This window comes from Rattus norvegicus, chromosome 3 (assembly GCF_036323735.1).
Source record: "Rattus norvegicus strain BN/NHsdMcwi chromosome 3, GRCr8, whole genome shotgun sequence".
NCBI lineage: Eukaryota > Metazoa > Chordata > Mammalia > Rodentia > Muridae > Rattus > Rattus norvegicus.
In genome coordinates, this window is record NC_086021.1 from 161,407,878 (window position 1) to 161,422,600 (window position 14,723).

At 47.0% G+C, this 14,723-nt stretch overlaps 2 protein-coding genes across 2 annotated transcripts; one reads left to right on the plus strand and one right to left on the minus strand.

The window, feature by feature from the left end:
- The first annotated feature begins 517 nt into the window (after nucleotides 1-517).
- Nucleotides 518-3,317, plus strand: Defb20 (defensin beta 20). The gene is made up of 2 exons (NM_001037517.2): nucleotides 518-612; nucleotides 2,946-3,317. The coding sequence occupies exons 1-2, from the start codon at nucleotides 564-566 to the stop codon at nucleotides 3,185-3,187; spliced, it is 291 nt and encodes a 96-aa protein (NP_001032606.1). The 5' UTR covers nucleotides 518-563; the 3' UTR covers nucleotides 3,188-3,317.
- A 6,185-nt stretch (nucleotides 3,318-9,502) lies between these two features.
- Defb22 (defensin beta 22) lies at nucleotides 9,503-13,782 on the minus strand. Its single transcript, NM_134391.1, has 2 exons — nucleotides 13,467-13,782; nucleotides 9,503-9,839 (listed from the first exon to the last, which is right to left on the minus strand). The coding sequence occupies exons 1-2, from the start codon at nucleotides 13,522-13,524 to the stop codon at nucleotides 9,562-9,564; spliced, it is 336 nt and encodes a 111-aa protein (NP_599218.1). The 5' UTR covers nucleotides 13,525-13,782; the 3' UTR covers nucleotides 9,503-9,561.
- Between the last annotated feature and the right edge of the window lie 941 nt (nucleotides 13,783-14,723).

A 14,723-nucleotide genomic window follows, 5' to 3' on the forward strand; every position in this document is an offset into this window, starting at 1 on the left:
GTGAACTGGGCCTTGAGCTGAGAAAGAGGTCAACCTCATTTGTTAAGAAATGTCGTTTTCGGGGTTGGGGACTTAGCTCAGTGGTAGAGGGCTTGCCTAGTAAGCGCAAGGCCCTGGGTTCGGTCCCCAGCTCCGGAAAAAAAGAAAAGAAAAGAAAAGAAAAAAAGAAAGCGTCGTTTTGTTGGACGTCTCACCTTTAGTCTTCTGTGTATTCCAACCCAATGCTGTGTGCCGTTCCAGGTTGACTTTATGAGTGAGAGGCAATGGCGGGTATAAACCAGGGATGGCCGGTCCAAACCAGGGAGTTTAGTCGACCAAATCTGACCCAAGTGGGCTGACAGCCAGGCGGAGAAAGCACAAGCAGGGGCTCACATCCTGAGAGAAAGGGAGTAGGCGGGAGACGTTGGAACATGGTGTGACTGTGGATTTCAAATTTGGGAATGTAGGTGGGACTGGACTCCCTGTCTGTCCATGTGAGTTAAAACCAAAACTTGGGATGCTGGCGGTGCTCTGGGCTGTGGCACACCACAGGATACCCTGCTGCCTCTGGAGGATCTGTGAACATGAAGCTGCCTCAGCTTCTCCTTATTTTGCTGTTTGTGGTACTTGCAGGTAACTTGTCCAAATGTACCGTGAAGTGGGGGACACTGGTGCTGGCAATAACGGGCAGTTAAGATTGCCAGCGGCTGTCCAGTACCATCAGTAGTGCCTATTCTCCTGGGCGCCTTAGAAGAGAGCCAGCCATGAGGCCAGGGGCATCGTTGGTGAAGGTACCAGTTGGCCCATCATCTTTTTTTTTTTCTTTTCTTTTTTTCGGAGCTGGGGGCCGAACCCAGGGCCTTGCGCTTGCTAGGCAAGCGCTCTACCACTGAGCTAAATCCCCAACCCCTTGGCCCATCATCTTGACTCATCTTTATGATGCCGAGCAGCTTTTACCTGAGAACTGTGGCCATGCCTGTTTCTAATCAATCATTTTCAGCTCGGGCTACTGCAGAGAGACGTGAGCAGCACACAGCGAAAGTCGTTCTCCATCATTAAGTAGTTAATTAACCGAGGGAATCACTCCTTTTGAACCTCTGGCGTGTGACTATCACATGTTTAGCTTAGGTGCAAAGATGTGAAACCTCGCACTGGCAGACGGAGGCCAGAAATCAAGGATTCCCTTCTGCCTTGCTTGCAAGAAGCCATATTGTGTTTTCATATCCCTCAAAGCGCATCATCGTTCTCATCTTTGAGGGTGCTGCCACTTCACAAAGTTTGTAACAGGGAGAAAACATCTTTGTTATCCACATTTATTCGGGAGGCTTTTCTGGTTTTGTGTAGAAAGGGGAAATTAAGATGCAGACAGAGAGTTTTAGGACCGCAGTGCATGCCTCTGAACAGGGCCTGGTTGGGGTCTCCAGAGAAGGTAGCCAACAATTGTGCCTGCCCAAAAGGCAAGACATGGTTCTGAGTTGAAGAAGAAAGTGAGAGAGAGTTCAGCCAGGTTCTGGAGAATTTGTCTGAGATGGGGAGGAGGAGTTTTCGGGAGCGAATGTGGCTCAGGAGGTTTTGGCAAGGGTGACGCCTGCAGCCTACAGTGTGAAACACAAAAGATGTGTGTGTATGTGTGCGTGTGTGCATGTGAGTGAGAGAGAGAGAGAGAGAGAGAGAGAGAGTCTATGATGCTGTGCTTGTCTGTGATGTTGTGTGTATGAGGTGTGTGTGTGTGTGTATAAGAGAGAGAGACAGAGAGAGGGGGAAGTCTATGATGCTCTCTGTGTGTGTGTGTGTGTGTCTGTGCTGCTTTGTATGTCCGTGAGAGAGTTTGTGATGTTGTGTGTGTGTGTGTGTGTGTGTGTCTGTGCTGCTTTGTATGTCCGTGAGAGAGTTTGTGATGTTGTGTGTGTGTGTGTGTGTCTGTGCTGCTTTGTATGTCCGTGAGAGAGTTTGTGATGTTGTGTGTGTGTGTGTGTGTGTGTGTGTGTGTGGTATGCGTGTTGTGAATATCCACCCACCCACTCTGAGTCCAGAGGAGGATAGTGGGTGTCTGCTCTACCGTTCTCTGCCTCACTCCCTTGAGACTGAATCTCTTACTGAACCTGGAGCTAGGCTGGCAGCCAGCAAGCCTTATAGCTCTGTTGTTTTTACCTTGTCCCCCTCTATCCTCCTGGGGTGACATGCAGAGCCATACCTGTCTTTTATATGAGTGCAGGAGATTTGAACTCGAATGCTGCACAGCCACACTTTTTTTTTTTTTTAGCTCCTGAGACATCTCTCCTGACCTGTGATTTCCTTTTAAATTAAAAATAAAATTGCTAAGAAGATGGTTCAGCAAGTGAGAGTGTTTGCTGCGCAAGAGTCAGAATCTGAGCTTGGTCCCCTGAACCCATGTGAAAAATTGACTTTGTTTGATTATTATTGTATATGTGGGAATTGTATTTGAGGTTGCATGTGTGTGCTCAGGCTGAGGAGTTAGATCCTCTCTCTCTCTCTCTCCCCCGACAGGTATCTGTAAGGTATTGGTCAGGAGTAAAATGTCCTTTCTTTAAAGTAAAGATTAATCTTGTGTGTACAATTGATCTGCTAGCATATATGTACGTATGCTACATGTGCATCCAGTGTGCACATGTGTGTCTAGTGCCCAGAGAGGTCAGGAGAGGGTGTCGAGCCTCTTGGAACATTACAGATAGCTCTGAACCACCATGTGGGTGCTGGGAACCAAACGTGGACCCTTTGCAAGAGCAGCAAGCACTCTTAGCTGCTGAGCCATCAGTCCAGACCCTCGAATGTCCTTGGTTTGGCTGTTCTGAGTTTCCTTGTACCAGCATAACGTTTCCTTCTGAGATGGAGATGGTGTTGAGAGAGGGTGGCGTCTGCTGTCCCTCGCTGTGAGTGTGAACTCACCTGCATCTTCTGCCTCCCCTCAGAAACTAACCCCAATCGATGTTCTTTCCTATGTTCAGACAGTGTGCAACCTAAACGCTGTTTCAGCAACGTAGCAGGCTACTGCAGGAAGCGATGCAGACTAGTGGAGATATCGGAGATGGGATGCCTGCATGGGAAATACTGCTGTGTTAACGAGCTGGAGAACAAAAGGCACAAGAAAGACACCGTCGTCGAGCAGCCAATGGAACCCAGAGATAAGTCAAAAGTACAAGACTATATGGTCCTGCCCACCATCACGTACTATACCATCACTATCTGAAGGAACCACTTATTCCTGAAGGCCGTTGTCCTCTGAAGCCCTGTGGAATCCAGTGGGCTGCTTCCGACTTGTCTCTTTCTTTCTGTGAACTTGATTCTGCACCCAATAAAGTTCAACACTTTTGCCTGTATCCACTCCTTGTCTGGATATTTTAAATGTGGAGGATGAGCTGTGGCGTTGCTTGTGTTTTACCTGTGAAATGGGGACATAGAGATTAAGTGAACACTCCACTCTCTAGCCAAGATGATATTTCACAGATTTCAAATATTTCTCTTCATATAAAAAAAATTAAAAATAACTTTGGACATTTAAGTCTGTGTGCTTGTACATGCATACTTGTGTATGTGTCATGACATGCACGTGTTGTGTGTGTGTGTGTGTGTGGAGGTCAGAGGACAACTTTAGGGAGTCAGTTCTCTCCACTTTTTGGGTTTCCAGAGATGGAAATCAGATTGTAAGGCTTGGTAACAAGCAACTCCTTTGTGTGTCATCCATGTTTGCCCCAACACTCCGTAGTGAAACTTTTTATGTCTCCAAGAAGCTATGAGAACACACACAGACACACACAGATACACACACACACACACACAGACACATATACACACAGAGACAGACACAGACACACACTCATATAGAGACACACACAGAAACACAGACACCACACACACACACAGATACACACACATAGCCACACAGAGACACACACACACAGTCACACACACATAGCCACAGACACAGACACAGACACGGATGCACACACACACACACACACACACACACACACACACACACGGGATAACAGCTTTTAATTAGCTTAGGGTGCAATCTGGACTCCTTTCCATGTGATTCCCATCTTCTCTTTCACTAGCAATTAGAATATCTAGTTGACACAGATTTCAGACACACAGGCCTGTGGTGCTGAGATGGAAGGATCTCCCATTTAGACAACAGCACCTGATGTTTTCTGTCTCTGCAAATCTTCCTGCGGTGTCCACGCACAGGGAGATCCTAGCATGTCTCATGTTGTATAGTTATTGTGCAGAAAGAACCCAGATCAACTTGAGACTGCAGGTGGTGCACTAGGTGTGGGAAGGCTGAAGAGGTCTGGGGGGATTAGGGGACGAAGTCATCTCAAGAGCAACCTAACGAGTCCTGACTAATCAGATGAGCTCAGCCTTTAAATTTAATGAGACCATTCATAGAGTCCTGGCCTGGATCTGGGCCTCCCTCCAGCACGCAAACAAGTAAAAGCATCAGGTGGTGCCTGGGAAAGTCAAAGGCTTGCATTGTCCAGTGGGTGCTTTGGTACCCTGCTCCAGCAGCACCCTAGTAATTCGCCTGCTCCTAATGCTTCCTGGACACTACGTCTCTCCCACTGGCCCAGCTCTGAAACATGGGGTGAGAAATCCTAACTGCATCCTTTAACTCAGACACAATGTTCTTGAGTTTCACCATAGGTATGAATCGTTTTCCTGTCACCAGTCAGGTAACTTCCCCTGGAAGGTCTCCTCACCCTGCCTACCCTCAGCAGCACACACTTCTGCTGGCCTGGTGCTTCTTTTGGTTTCCATATCATTGTGATAGCTGGGCTGCCCTTCTCATTCTTGGACATGTTCAACTCTGTTGGAATAGGTTTTTTTTACATTGTAGAGTACAAATATAGATAACTTGTTTTCTTCCTGTCCTATTTGTCTTCTTTGAAGCCTTTAAACATTATTTATTTTATCTTATGTGTGAGTGTATGCATGTATGTATGTATACGTGGGTGTGTTTGGTATCGGCAGTAGTCAGAAGAGGGCAACAGGTCCCCTGGAACTGCAGTTACAGATGGTTGGGAACCACTACGTGAGTACTGGGGACTCAGGCCTAAGTCCTCTGCTAGCTGCCAAGACATCTCCTCCAGCATCCCATCCCCCACCATGCCACTTGTATTTATTACTGCTTTTTCTTGTCTTATTGCTTTGGTTAACATTCCAAACCCCATACTGAGTAGGAACGGAGGTAGTAGGCTCCTGTAACTGCCTTTAGGTTTTAGGAGTAATGCTCTCACCCCCACCCCATAATGTTGGCTATAGAATTATCATGGATAGCTTTTATTGCATTGAGGTTTGTCCGTTCTACTGCTAGTTTCTTCAGGGCTTTTACCACAGCAGCAAAGGCAATTCGTTGCTTAAGTTCAAGCATGGGATGAGGAAGAACGAGATGCGAGGCAAGAAGGCAAGAGACTGTCTTAGTCCTTAGCCTAGAGTCGCTACCTACAGTCAAAGTGATCCCAGGCCTAAGGTACTTTTTGAGGCAGTGATCCACTTAATTACTAAGGAGCAAGCACATCGAGTGCCCCCAAGAGCTTTACAAGAGCACCTGGCCGTTCAAAGAGAGCCCACGGCTCTCACCTCTCACACTCTCTGCACGGTAATGCATTGCCCGGCAGGCGAAACATTCACACGTGCCCACGAGGGGCAGCCACGGTCCAACAGGCAGGGCTATCAGTAAAGTTCTTGTCAACCCTCATCCAGGAACGAGCGACTTGCTGTAACCGAGTCCCTGCAATATACTTAATGCGCCACTCCTGTAATTCTCAACATGCCTTCAGTAGGAGCAAGTAGTTTTCATGTTCAAAAGGACGTGTCCAGAGACGGGGTCTAGAACTCTAGTCTAAAAGAGACACCTGATGTGACAGAGAACTGACACTAGACATGTATGATCTTCAAAGCTCACACGCTTTCTTTCCCTACTGCCCTTCCCTGTTCCCATCGCCCACCCTGTTGGGTGAGTTTATGAGTTCTACTCACAAAGACAGCCATGGGCAGAGGAGCCTTACCCGTTGGTACACATGTACTGACATGGGCATAGCTGTGTCATGAGAAGGACACGGAAGCTTCTTTCCCAGGGGGAGATCTGGAATAACTCAAAGTAAGCTTTCAGTCACACCCCTGACCCTCGGGGCAATGAAGAACCGCAATTTACTTCATCAGGAAGACTTAATTCAGAACCCTTGGGTCTGAAGAGTTGGTACAGAGGCCGAGAGGATGGACTGCGTGTGATGACTCATCTTGCTTGTCAACCCGACTACAACTGTCATCAGTGAAAGCCCAAGCAGCCGGGCAGGCCCGTGAGGGGTTTTTCTTGATTGGGTTATTTAAGGTGGGGGAAATCTATACTCAATTTCCATCATTTGAGGTGGGGAGAGCCCCAGGAGATCTAGGTCACAGCTTCTGGTGTCAGCCCACATAAAAGGACACGGAAACTTCTGCCTCTTGCTTTCTTGCCCTCCATCTTGAGGGCCAGTCCATCTCCCTTGCCACTGAGGCAGGCCTTCCTGGGATTCCAACGCTGTCTGAAGAGCAGCCAGCCTCATGGACCAAACAACTATCAGGTCCTTGAATTTCCCACCGGGAGGTAGCCATCGCTGGCATGTAATCCACTCTACTTTTGATAAGTAGATTCGTTCTATCAGTTCTGTTGCTCTAGCGAATCCTGAACAATACACAGCTCTTCCAGAAGACTTGAATTTGGTTCCCAGCACCGGGGTTGGATGGTTCACAACTGCTCGTAACTTCAATTCCAGGAACCCTGACCCTCTTCTGTCATCGGTGGGCAAGCACAGTCATTCACACATATACAGGCACACAGCTAAAAATAAATGAGTTATAAAAACGCAATCTTTAAGGATGGGAGAGATGGCCAAGTCATTAAAGTGCACATTTCTGGTGAAGAAGGCCCAAGTTCAGTTCCCAGCACCCACGTCAGGCAGCTCACAAACGCTGGAAACCGCAGCTCCAAGGAATCTGGCACCTTTTTTTTCTGGACTCTTCTGATATCCAAACTTACCTGTGCATACACATAATTTTAAAAATTAGAAAAAAAGTTAGTACCAACTCTAGTTAGGGGATGACAAGAGAAAAACATGGTTCCCATTATTAAACAAATGTCATGGTCAGATACAGTATATACGATGGTATAAACTTGCAGACTAATTACGGTGATGGAGCCTCAGAAGTGGCAGAGTTCCATAAGAGTGACAAGAACCTTCCCCCTCCACCCCAGGCAGGGCTAAGTGGAAAGAGATGAAGCCAGTAGCAATCCAGTGAGTTCAAATGAATCCCAAGGTGAGGCGTGCGTTCGAACTCGCGCTGCTCTATGGAGAGGACTAGGAAGAAGAACTGCAGGAGCCATGGAGGTTTCGAGCACAGTGGGTGAGGAGGTGGGGCTGGAAAGTTGGTTGGGATATTTTGGGCAAAGACACCAGAGGGGGATTAGTGGTTAGACTTGCATTTCTTTTTTTTTCTTTTTCTTTTTTTTTTTTTGGTTCTTTTTTTCGGAGCTGGGGACTGAACCCAGGGCCTTGCGCTTCCTAGGTAAGCGCTCTACCACTGAGCTAAATCCCCAGCCCCTTCTTTTTCTTTTTAAAAGATCTATTTATTTATTATATATAAGTACACTATAGCTATCTTCAAACACACCAGAAGAGGGCATTAGATCTCATTACAGATGGTTGTGAGCCATCATATGGTTGCTGGGATTTGAACTCAGGACCTCTGGAAGAATAGTCGGTGCCCTTAACCACTGAGCCATCTTTCCAGCCCTAGACTTGTATTTCAAGAATGACTTTAGCTAACACTGTAGGAGAAGGATCTTTATGTGGGAAAGGAGCACAGAGCAAACCATGTGATGCTTCAGTAATAACCCCAGGGAACATGCATTAGGGAGGACAGGACGCATCTGGATCTGTTAGTCACTGGACCAGGCTCAAGTGAAGGAAAACCACTATACACTAACAGTGCCCACAGACTCATCGATATTGGAGATGACCATTGTGCCAGCATTGTTTTTCTCCACTCTTAGGCATCTGCAGCAAACCTTTGGTTTCTTAGGAGGTCAGAGCATAAACAAATCTCGTGTGTGTGTGTGTGTGTGTGTGTGTGTGTGTGTGTGTGTGTGTGTGTGTGTGTGGTCACAGTGCCTATGTGCCCATGTGGAGGCTAGAGGACACCGAGTCTGTCATTTATATCTTATTCCTTGTTGTTAGGGTCTCTCCCTGAACCCAAGGCCCAAGGAGGCAATCCTCCTGCCTCTGCTCCCCACCACGCTGGGTTGCAAGCATGACTGTGCTCGCCTCAGCACTTTATATGGATCCTGGGGACTGGAGCTCATGCATCTGTAGCGAGTGCTTCTACCGAGACTCTTCCTCGCTCCCTCTCCCTTTAAAGTTAGAAGTATGTTTTAGTGTGACGAGATGGGAGCATGCTCAGTCCCATCCTGTCATCCTCAAGGAATCAGAACATGACCACTGCAGGTAGACCCTGCTTCCGGCTCTCTCCAGCCGTTGCTGAGGAGTACGCTAGGATGCTCCCAGGTATGCACCCTGTTGGTCACACAGAGCGCTTAGGAAACCCCGTTACTCAAGGCGAGTACCTTGCTCACTCCTTGGTATCTCTTCCTACCTAAGCTGAAACCCAAACTTCAGGATTCCCAAGGGACAGGAAATGATTAGACAACGCCACAGTGTCTCAGGTCCCTAATGCTCAGAAATTGTTCTTTTGTTAAGTGAGGCTACTGTATCAGGACCTGGATTAGTGCAGGAAGTCAAACGGAAGGACTCTTCAAAGAATTCTTCAGGTAATTCTTTTAAAAAATATTTTATATGTATGGGTGTTTGGCTTGCATTTATATATGGGCACCCTTTTAGTGCCTGGTTCCACAGAGGCTAGAAGACAGAGTCAGAGCCACTTGAAAAGGAGTCACAGAAAGTTGTTAGCCCCCATGTACGGGTGCTGGGAACTGAACTGCAAGAGAAATGCTGAACCATCCCTCCAGGCCCTGCAGGCACTTTTTTTTTTTTCTGTAGTTCCAATCACTGGAGAGACAGGCCTGAAATCCTAGCTTTCGGAGGGCGGAGACAGAGAAAACTCGTTTTAGGCTGGTTCGGTCTACATAGTGAGATCCTATATCAAACAAAGAAAATATTGCCTTTGATCCATAGAAAATCTTTTCCTCAGGAGGGCTTCAATTAGCCGGTCCCCCATGCCTTTGCATGCTGGAACACCCTGGGTCAGGAAGGCTCGTGAGGCCCAGCATCTGCATCGTTCTTCCCTAACACCCCTGGTCAGGACATACTGAAGGTCTGTACTTGGTGTTTAAGATGCCAGGCTTCTATTTCTCAGTCCTCCATGGGGTTTGGAGTCTAACCCCTCTTATACCCCATCTCTCTCTAATTTGGATCCCCAACCTGGAATCGCCACAGTGAGGAGACAAGGTGCGGTGGCTGAAAGGCATTGTGGGAAAAGGATGTAGAGAGGAAACCAACACTGGTTTAGGCCTCTTTGCTTTAATCAATCAGGGATATTAGGTCATAAGACAAGAGGCAGCAGCGTTCAGGGTGCAGCAGTGGTGGCCGCTGCACCTGTGGCCCCAGTTCCCCCTGTTCCCTGTGTTCCCCCTGCCGCCCGTGTCCCCCCTGCCGCCTGTGTCCCCGCAGCAGCTTGGTTTCCATCTGCGCCCCCACATTGACCAGCAAGTTTGAGGTCCAGAATACAGCACAGTTTTCCTATGGAGCATTTCCCCGTTGCAGGGTCTGTCTGGTACTCCCCTTTTCTGCACGTCTTCCTACAGGTGCCCAATTTGTTTGCACACTTTCGAACGTACCAGTTACCTGTAGAGAGAGAAGAAAGCCATCAAACTGGGACCTGAACAGACATAGGTAAAACCATGTCCAGGCATGGGTTGGTGGCCAGTGCCTTTAAGCCCAGTACTCAGAGGCAAAGGCAGAGACAGACAGATCTCTGTGAGTTGTGAGTTCTAGGCTAGTCTGGACTACAGAAGTTCCAGGACAGCACGGGTTATATCTAGAGAGAGCCTGTCTCAACAAACAAACAAAAACCCAAGAGCAACTCCTGCCTTCTGAGCGCTGTTTCTCCTAGGCTCTCGCCAATTGCTGTTCTATTTTTCTTAATCATATAAACTCTCTCTGAAAAGTAAATTAGATTTTCTATGTGCACATATGCAGAAGGACCCGTCATTTCTAGGGGTAGAATTCTGTACGCACTCACAGTGCCCCTTTTCCAGTATTTTAAACGGGAATTGTTTTTAATCCAGAAAATCTGAAACCTGTTTCTCGAAATGTAACAAAAACATGTACAAACACCCAAAGAGAAGCAGCGGCATATTTTAAAAGGGAATACGCAAATCATTGTGGGCATCTCTCTCACCGTTGCCAGAACAAAATCCAGGGCTCCTGCTGATGATGGGGGAGATTTTCAAAGTCTTTCCACATTTCTGAGGTCCTACACATGATAGAATCTGACTCTAGACTTGTCTTACATATTGTCTTGTTAGAAGCAGACACTTAAAGGTCTGGAGAGATGGCTCAGCGCTGCTCTTGAAGAGAACCAGAGTTTAGTTTCCAATAGCCACATGGCAGGTCACCTCGACCTCCAGTTCCAGGGGATCTGACACCCTCTTCTGGTTGCTATGGGTACTGCACCCTGGTAGTCCTCATGCATACAAGCAAACACTCAAACATGAAATAAAAAATAAATCTAAAGTGTAGACCATTTTGGAAGGATCAGCATAAAAATTTCTTACATATTTATATAACTAAACGCTATACCTATCTCTTTCTGTATATACCTATGTGTATATCTTTCTGTATATACCTCTATGTGTACTGAACTATAAGTGCATTCTATGGTTTTTGTTATTGTTGTTTGGGACATTTCACTATGTAGCTCAAGCTAGCCTGCCTCAGCCTCCTGAGTACTGAGATTACAGGAGTGACCCTCAAGGCTTGCCTGGTCTGCAGAGTAGGAGCCTGACTCAAAACCCACCAACCAACCAACCTGAAGAAAGGAGGACGCCTGTGTAGACAGAGCAGTTCTGTACAGCCTCCAACAGCACATCAGGGAGCCTCCTCCCAGGGGTACCTGTGTGTACGTCCACATCATATATAACTGTGAGCTACTACACCGTGTGTGGGAATGTGTAAGGATCTGAAAGAGACTCTGAGGCTAGTCCCTACCTCACTTTTGGTGGCTTAACTCATTCCTGAGGTCAATACAAAGAACTTGGCGAGATTTTGGGAATAGCGCAATGACTAAGAAGGCAAAGTCTAGGAGAGTGGGGGCAGCAAAGCAGCCAGCTAGTGGAGAAAAACAGCCCGAGACAGAGACAAGAGGTGCAGTGGATGGATGTGTGTGGTTGACAGTCAGTGACTGGAGCGGCTCCTTGCTCCATTAAATCAGTCACTGGTCATGGATCTTACCAGCTGCTCAGTTTCCTCTGAGGACCTGAGCCATGCCCCGCAAAAAGAAAGTTCCGTGTCTTAGATAAAAGTTCTAAACTTATTTATAAGATATTTAAATGATATTAATAGAAAATGCCTTCTAACACCTGTCGGAAATCTGAGGCAGAAAAGTAAAGAGGTGCAAACCCACGTAATCTATTCCCATTAGCAGCAGGCATGCCGGGTAATGTCAGAGAAATGACACTCTCGGACAGAGCAATGGAACTTCCACTATATGCCTATAGGATCGGAGAGGTTCCCGGTGACACGTCAGTCAGGTTGTGTGCTGGTTTTTTTTTTTTTTTTTTTTTTTTTTTTTTTTTTTACAATGATCTACACACATTACAAACCGCCATAGTCGCACAGGAGGGGGCTCTCCAAGTGGATGTCTCTAAAACGGCAGAAAAATGTAAGGAAATGACATAGGAAAATTAAAACTGATGTAGAGAAAACAGCCTTGGACTGAGTCAGAACTTCCAAAAACTTATAGAGCAGCCTCCCGCATCCAGCTCTCCCCCTCCTCTGTGATTGTTTACCACGTATTGTTCTCTTTGGCACAAGCAATCTGCACAGCTGAGCCTACGTATGCACATACCCCGCCTCGTTGCATTCTGTTCAGAGGAGAGTCTGTACCACAGTTTACCATTCAGTTAATCTGGGAATTCAGAAGGCCAAATTATTCTGTACAACTAATACATGCCAATCAAGAACCAAGGGCAGGAAGCAGGCTACAGATGTGTGTCAGCTGGTCATAATGTTTGGAATTGTTAGTCGAGATAAAGGGTTGCCAGGTTTCTTTATTTCCTTTTTTCTTTTTTCTTTTTTTTTTTCCGGAGCTGGGGACTGAACCCAGGCCCTTGCGCTCACTAGGCAAGCGCTCTACCACTGAGTTAAATCCCCAACCCCTTTCTTTATTTCTAAAACACTTCTTGGTTTTTGTTCAGGTTTTGTGGCTATAAGCGATAGAGTCACAGACAAGCAGACCGTATACTGTCATCCGGTAGGAGAACTGTGTTTGATGACGATGTGCCGGGTGTATCGATGCAGTGTGGAGAGGGTTTTGAGTGTTCCCACTACAAAGTTTATGAATGTTTATGGTGAATGTTTATGTGATGCTATGGTGACAGATGCTATATTCTAACTACTCTTTATTTGATCCATTTCACTATGAACCGTATAAAGATTTCATCTTATACTCTACAAATATGTATAATTGCATGTCAATCAAGAGTGAAGAAAGGCTGCAGGGGTAGCCCAGGGCCAGAAGCCTAAGAAGAGCAAGCTCTGAGTGTGGTCCCCGGCTCCACAAAAATGAGCTAAAATAAAAGCCACAGCAGTACCGTGTGCCTCAAAGCTCAGTGCCTGCGAGGTAGAGGTAGGCAGATGGTGAACTGGAGCAAGATTAGGCCATGTAGCAGGCCCTGTCTCAAGATACATAAGCTAATGAGGCAAAGCACAACTGGCAGGGTGTGGTAGTGCGCACCTGTAACCCCAGACCTTCAGAAGGAGAGGCAAGACGCTCAAGGCTTGCCTGGTCTGCAGAGCAGGAGCCTGGCTCAAAACCAACCAACCAGCCCGAAGGAAGGAGAGCGCCTGTGTAGACAGAGCTGTCCTGAAACAGCCTCCTATGGCTCCCCACATCCACACCTCTGTCTGTCTCCCCTCATCTACCACCGCAATCGTATAATCAGGAACCAGGGCTCCAACATAGAAGTAATACCATTGAGACATCTTCATGGTCCTCAAAGTGAAGCCAACAAGACTGGCCCCAAACGATAGGACAGGGGGACTCTAGATGCCACAGTTCCTCTGCCTCTGTTGGAAATGGTCCCTGGTTTCCTTTCTCTTCCCCAAGCTATGATCACAGAGAGGGCTGCACTTGGAGAGCCTTGAGGAAGTTAGACCCTGTTTCACAGCTCACTCGACGTTAGGGACTCATGTAGAAGATCCTGTTCTAGGCTGACTAATGTTTCTTTCTCCCCAAGAGTTTGCATTTACCTGTGACCAAGTGGGCCAGGAACATAATGATCATAAGAGCAGACAATAGGGACTTCATGGCTCCTGTCAGTAGGCAGTAGGTTCTATGGAGTCCAAGACTCTCAGGCAGTATGACTCTGGATGCAGATCCTTATTGTCCCTTAGGAGGAGCCTCGGCTCAGCCAGTAGAACAGAAGAATAAAGGCTACTGTGTCAACCATGACTTCGGTCTATTGGCCAGCAGCTCTAATTGAGAAAGCACCACCCAGAGGCCTGCACTAGCCATGCCTTCGGGGAAACAGGAAGACTTGGAGGTGTGAGCTCTCTTAAAGCACAGGGTGACTTACAGGGAAGAATTATAGGAGGCGTTTATATCGACTTTTTCACGGCTGGCGAGTTGCACCCGAGGGGTTTCACAGCCACCTGCCTTAGCAGAGGCTTTCGTTCACTGCAGTACATAAGCTGTCCGTTCATCTGTCCGTCTGCTCTCCTGAAGCACTGCGTCTGCTGGATCTGTCCATGAATTGTGCTTTTCTGCACATAGGTTGCCATAGGTAGCTGTAGATGGGTGTGGTTCTTCTCCTTAACAAAGGTTCACAGAGAAGAATTGAGGCTATCATTGAGCGAGGCGCCTACTCTGTTGGTAATCTGGGAGCTCAGATACTCTCTTCAAAATTAAAGTTTATTTCAAAATATTTATGTTTATTTAATGCTGTGTGTGTGTGTGTGCATATGTGTGTGTGATCTTGAGTATACGCACGTGCACCACATGATTGCAAGAGCTTGCAGAAGTCAGAAGGAGGTATCAAAGGAGCCAACCCAAACCCAGCTCTTCTGCAATAGCAGCAAGAACTTTTAACTGCTGGACCATCTCTGCAGCTCAGTTATTATCATCATTATTGCATGGATAGGATGCATGTATGTATAATATGATGTCGTGGCTCATGGGAGGAGGTCAGACCACAAGTTTTGGGGAGTTGTTTCTCTCATTTGACCGTGGGATCTGGGGGTTGAGTTCAGGTCATCATGCCTGTGTGGTAAGTGCTTTTACACGCCGAGTCATTTTTTTTTCTGGCCCCACAGATTCTCCAGCCCCATTAAGTAGCCGCATTTAACAAGGCAATATGTAAGACAAGTCTAGAGTCAGAGTCTATCATGTGTAGGACCTCAGAAATGTGGAAAGACTTTGAAAATCTTCCCCATCATCAGCAGGAGCCCTGGATGTGTGTTCTGGCAACGGTGAGAGAGATGCCCACAGTGATTTGCGTATTCCCTTTT

What these genes read in the sequence shown, in the direction of transcription:
- Defb22 (NM_134391.1), bottom strand. Translation starts at nt 13,524, where the DNA reads ATGAAGTCCCTATTGTCTGCTCTTATGATCATTATGTTCCTGGCCCAC. An exon ending in CCTGGCCCACTTGGTCACAG is followed by an intron (nt 9,840 to 13,466) that starts GTAAATGCAAAC and finishes CTCTCTCTACAG; the next exon opens with GTAACTGGTACGTTCGAAAG.
- Defb20 (NM_001037517.2), top strand. Translation starts at nt 564, where the DNA reads ATGAAGCTGCCTCAGCTTCTCCTTATTTTGCTGTTTGTGGTACTTGCA. An exon ending in GCTGTTTGTGGTACTTGCAG is followed by an intron (nt 613 to 2,945) that starts GTAACTTGTCCA and finishes TCCTATGTTCAG; the next exon opens with ACAGTGTGCAACCTAAACGC.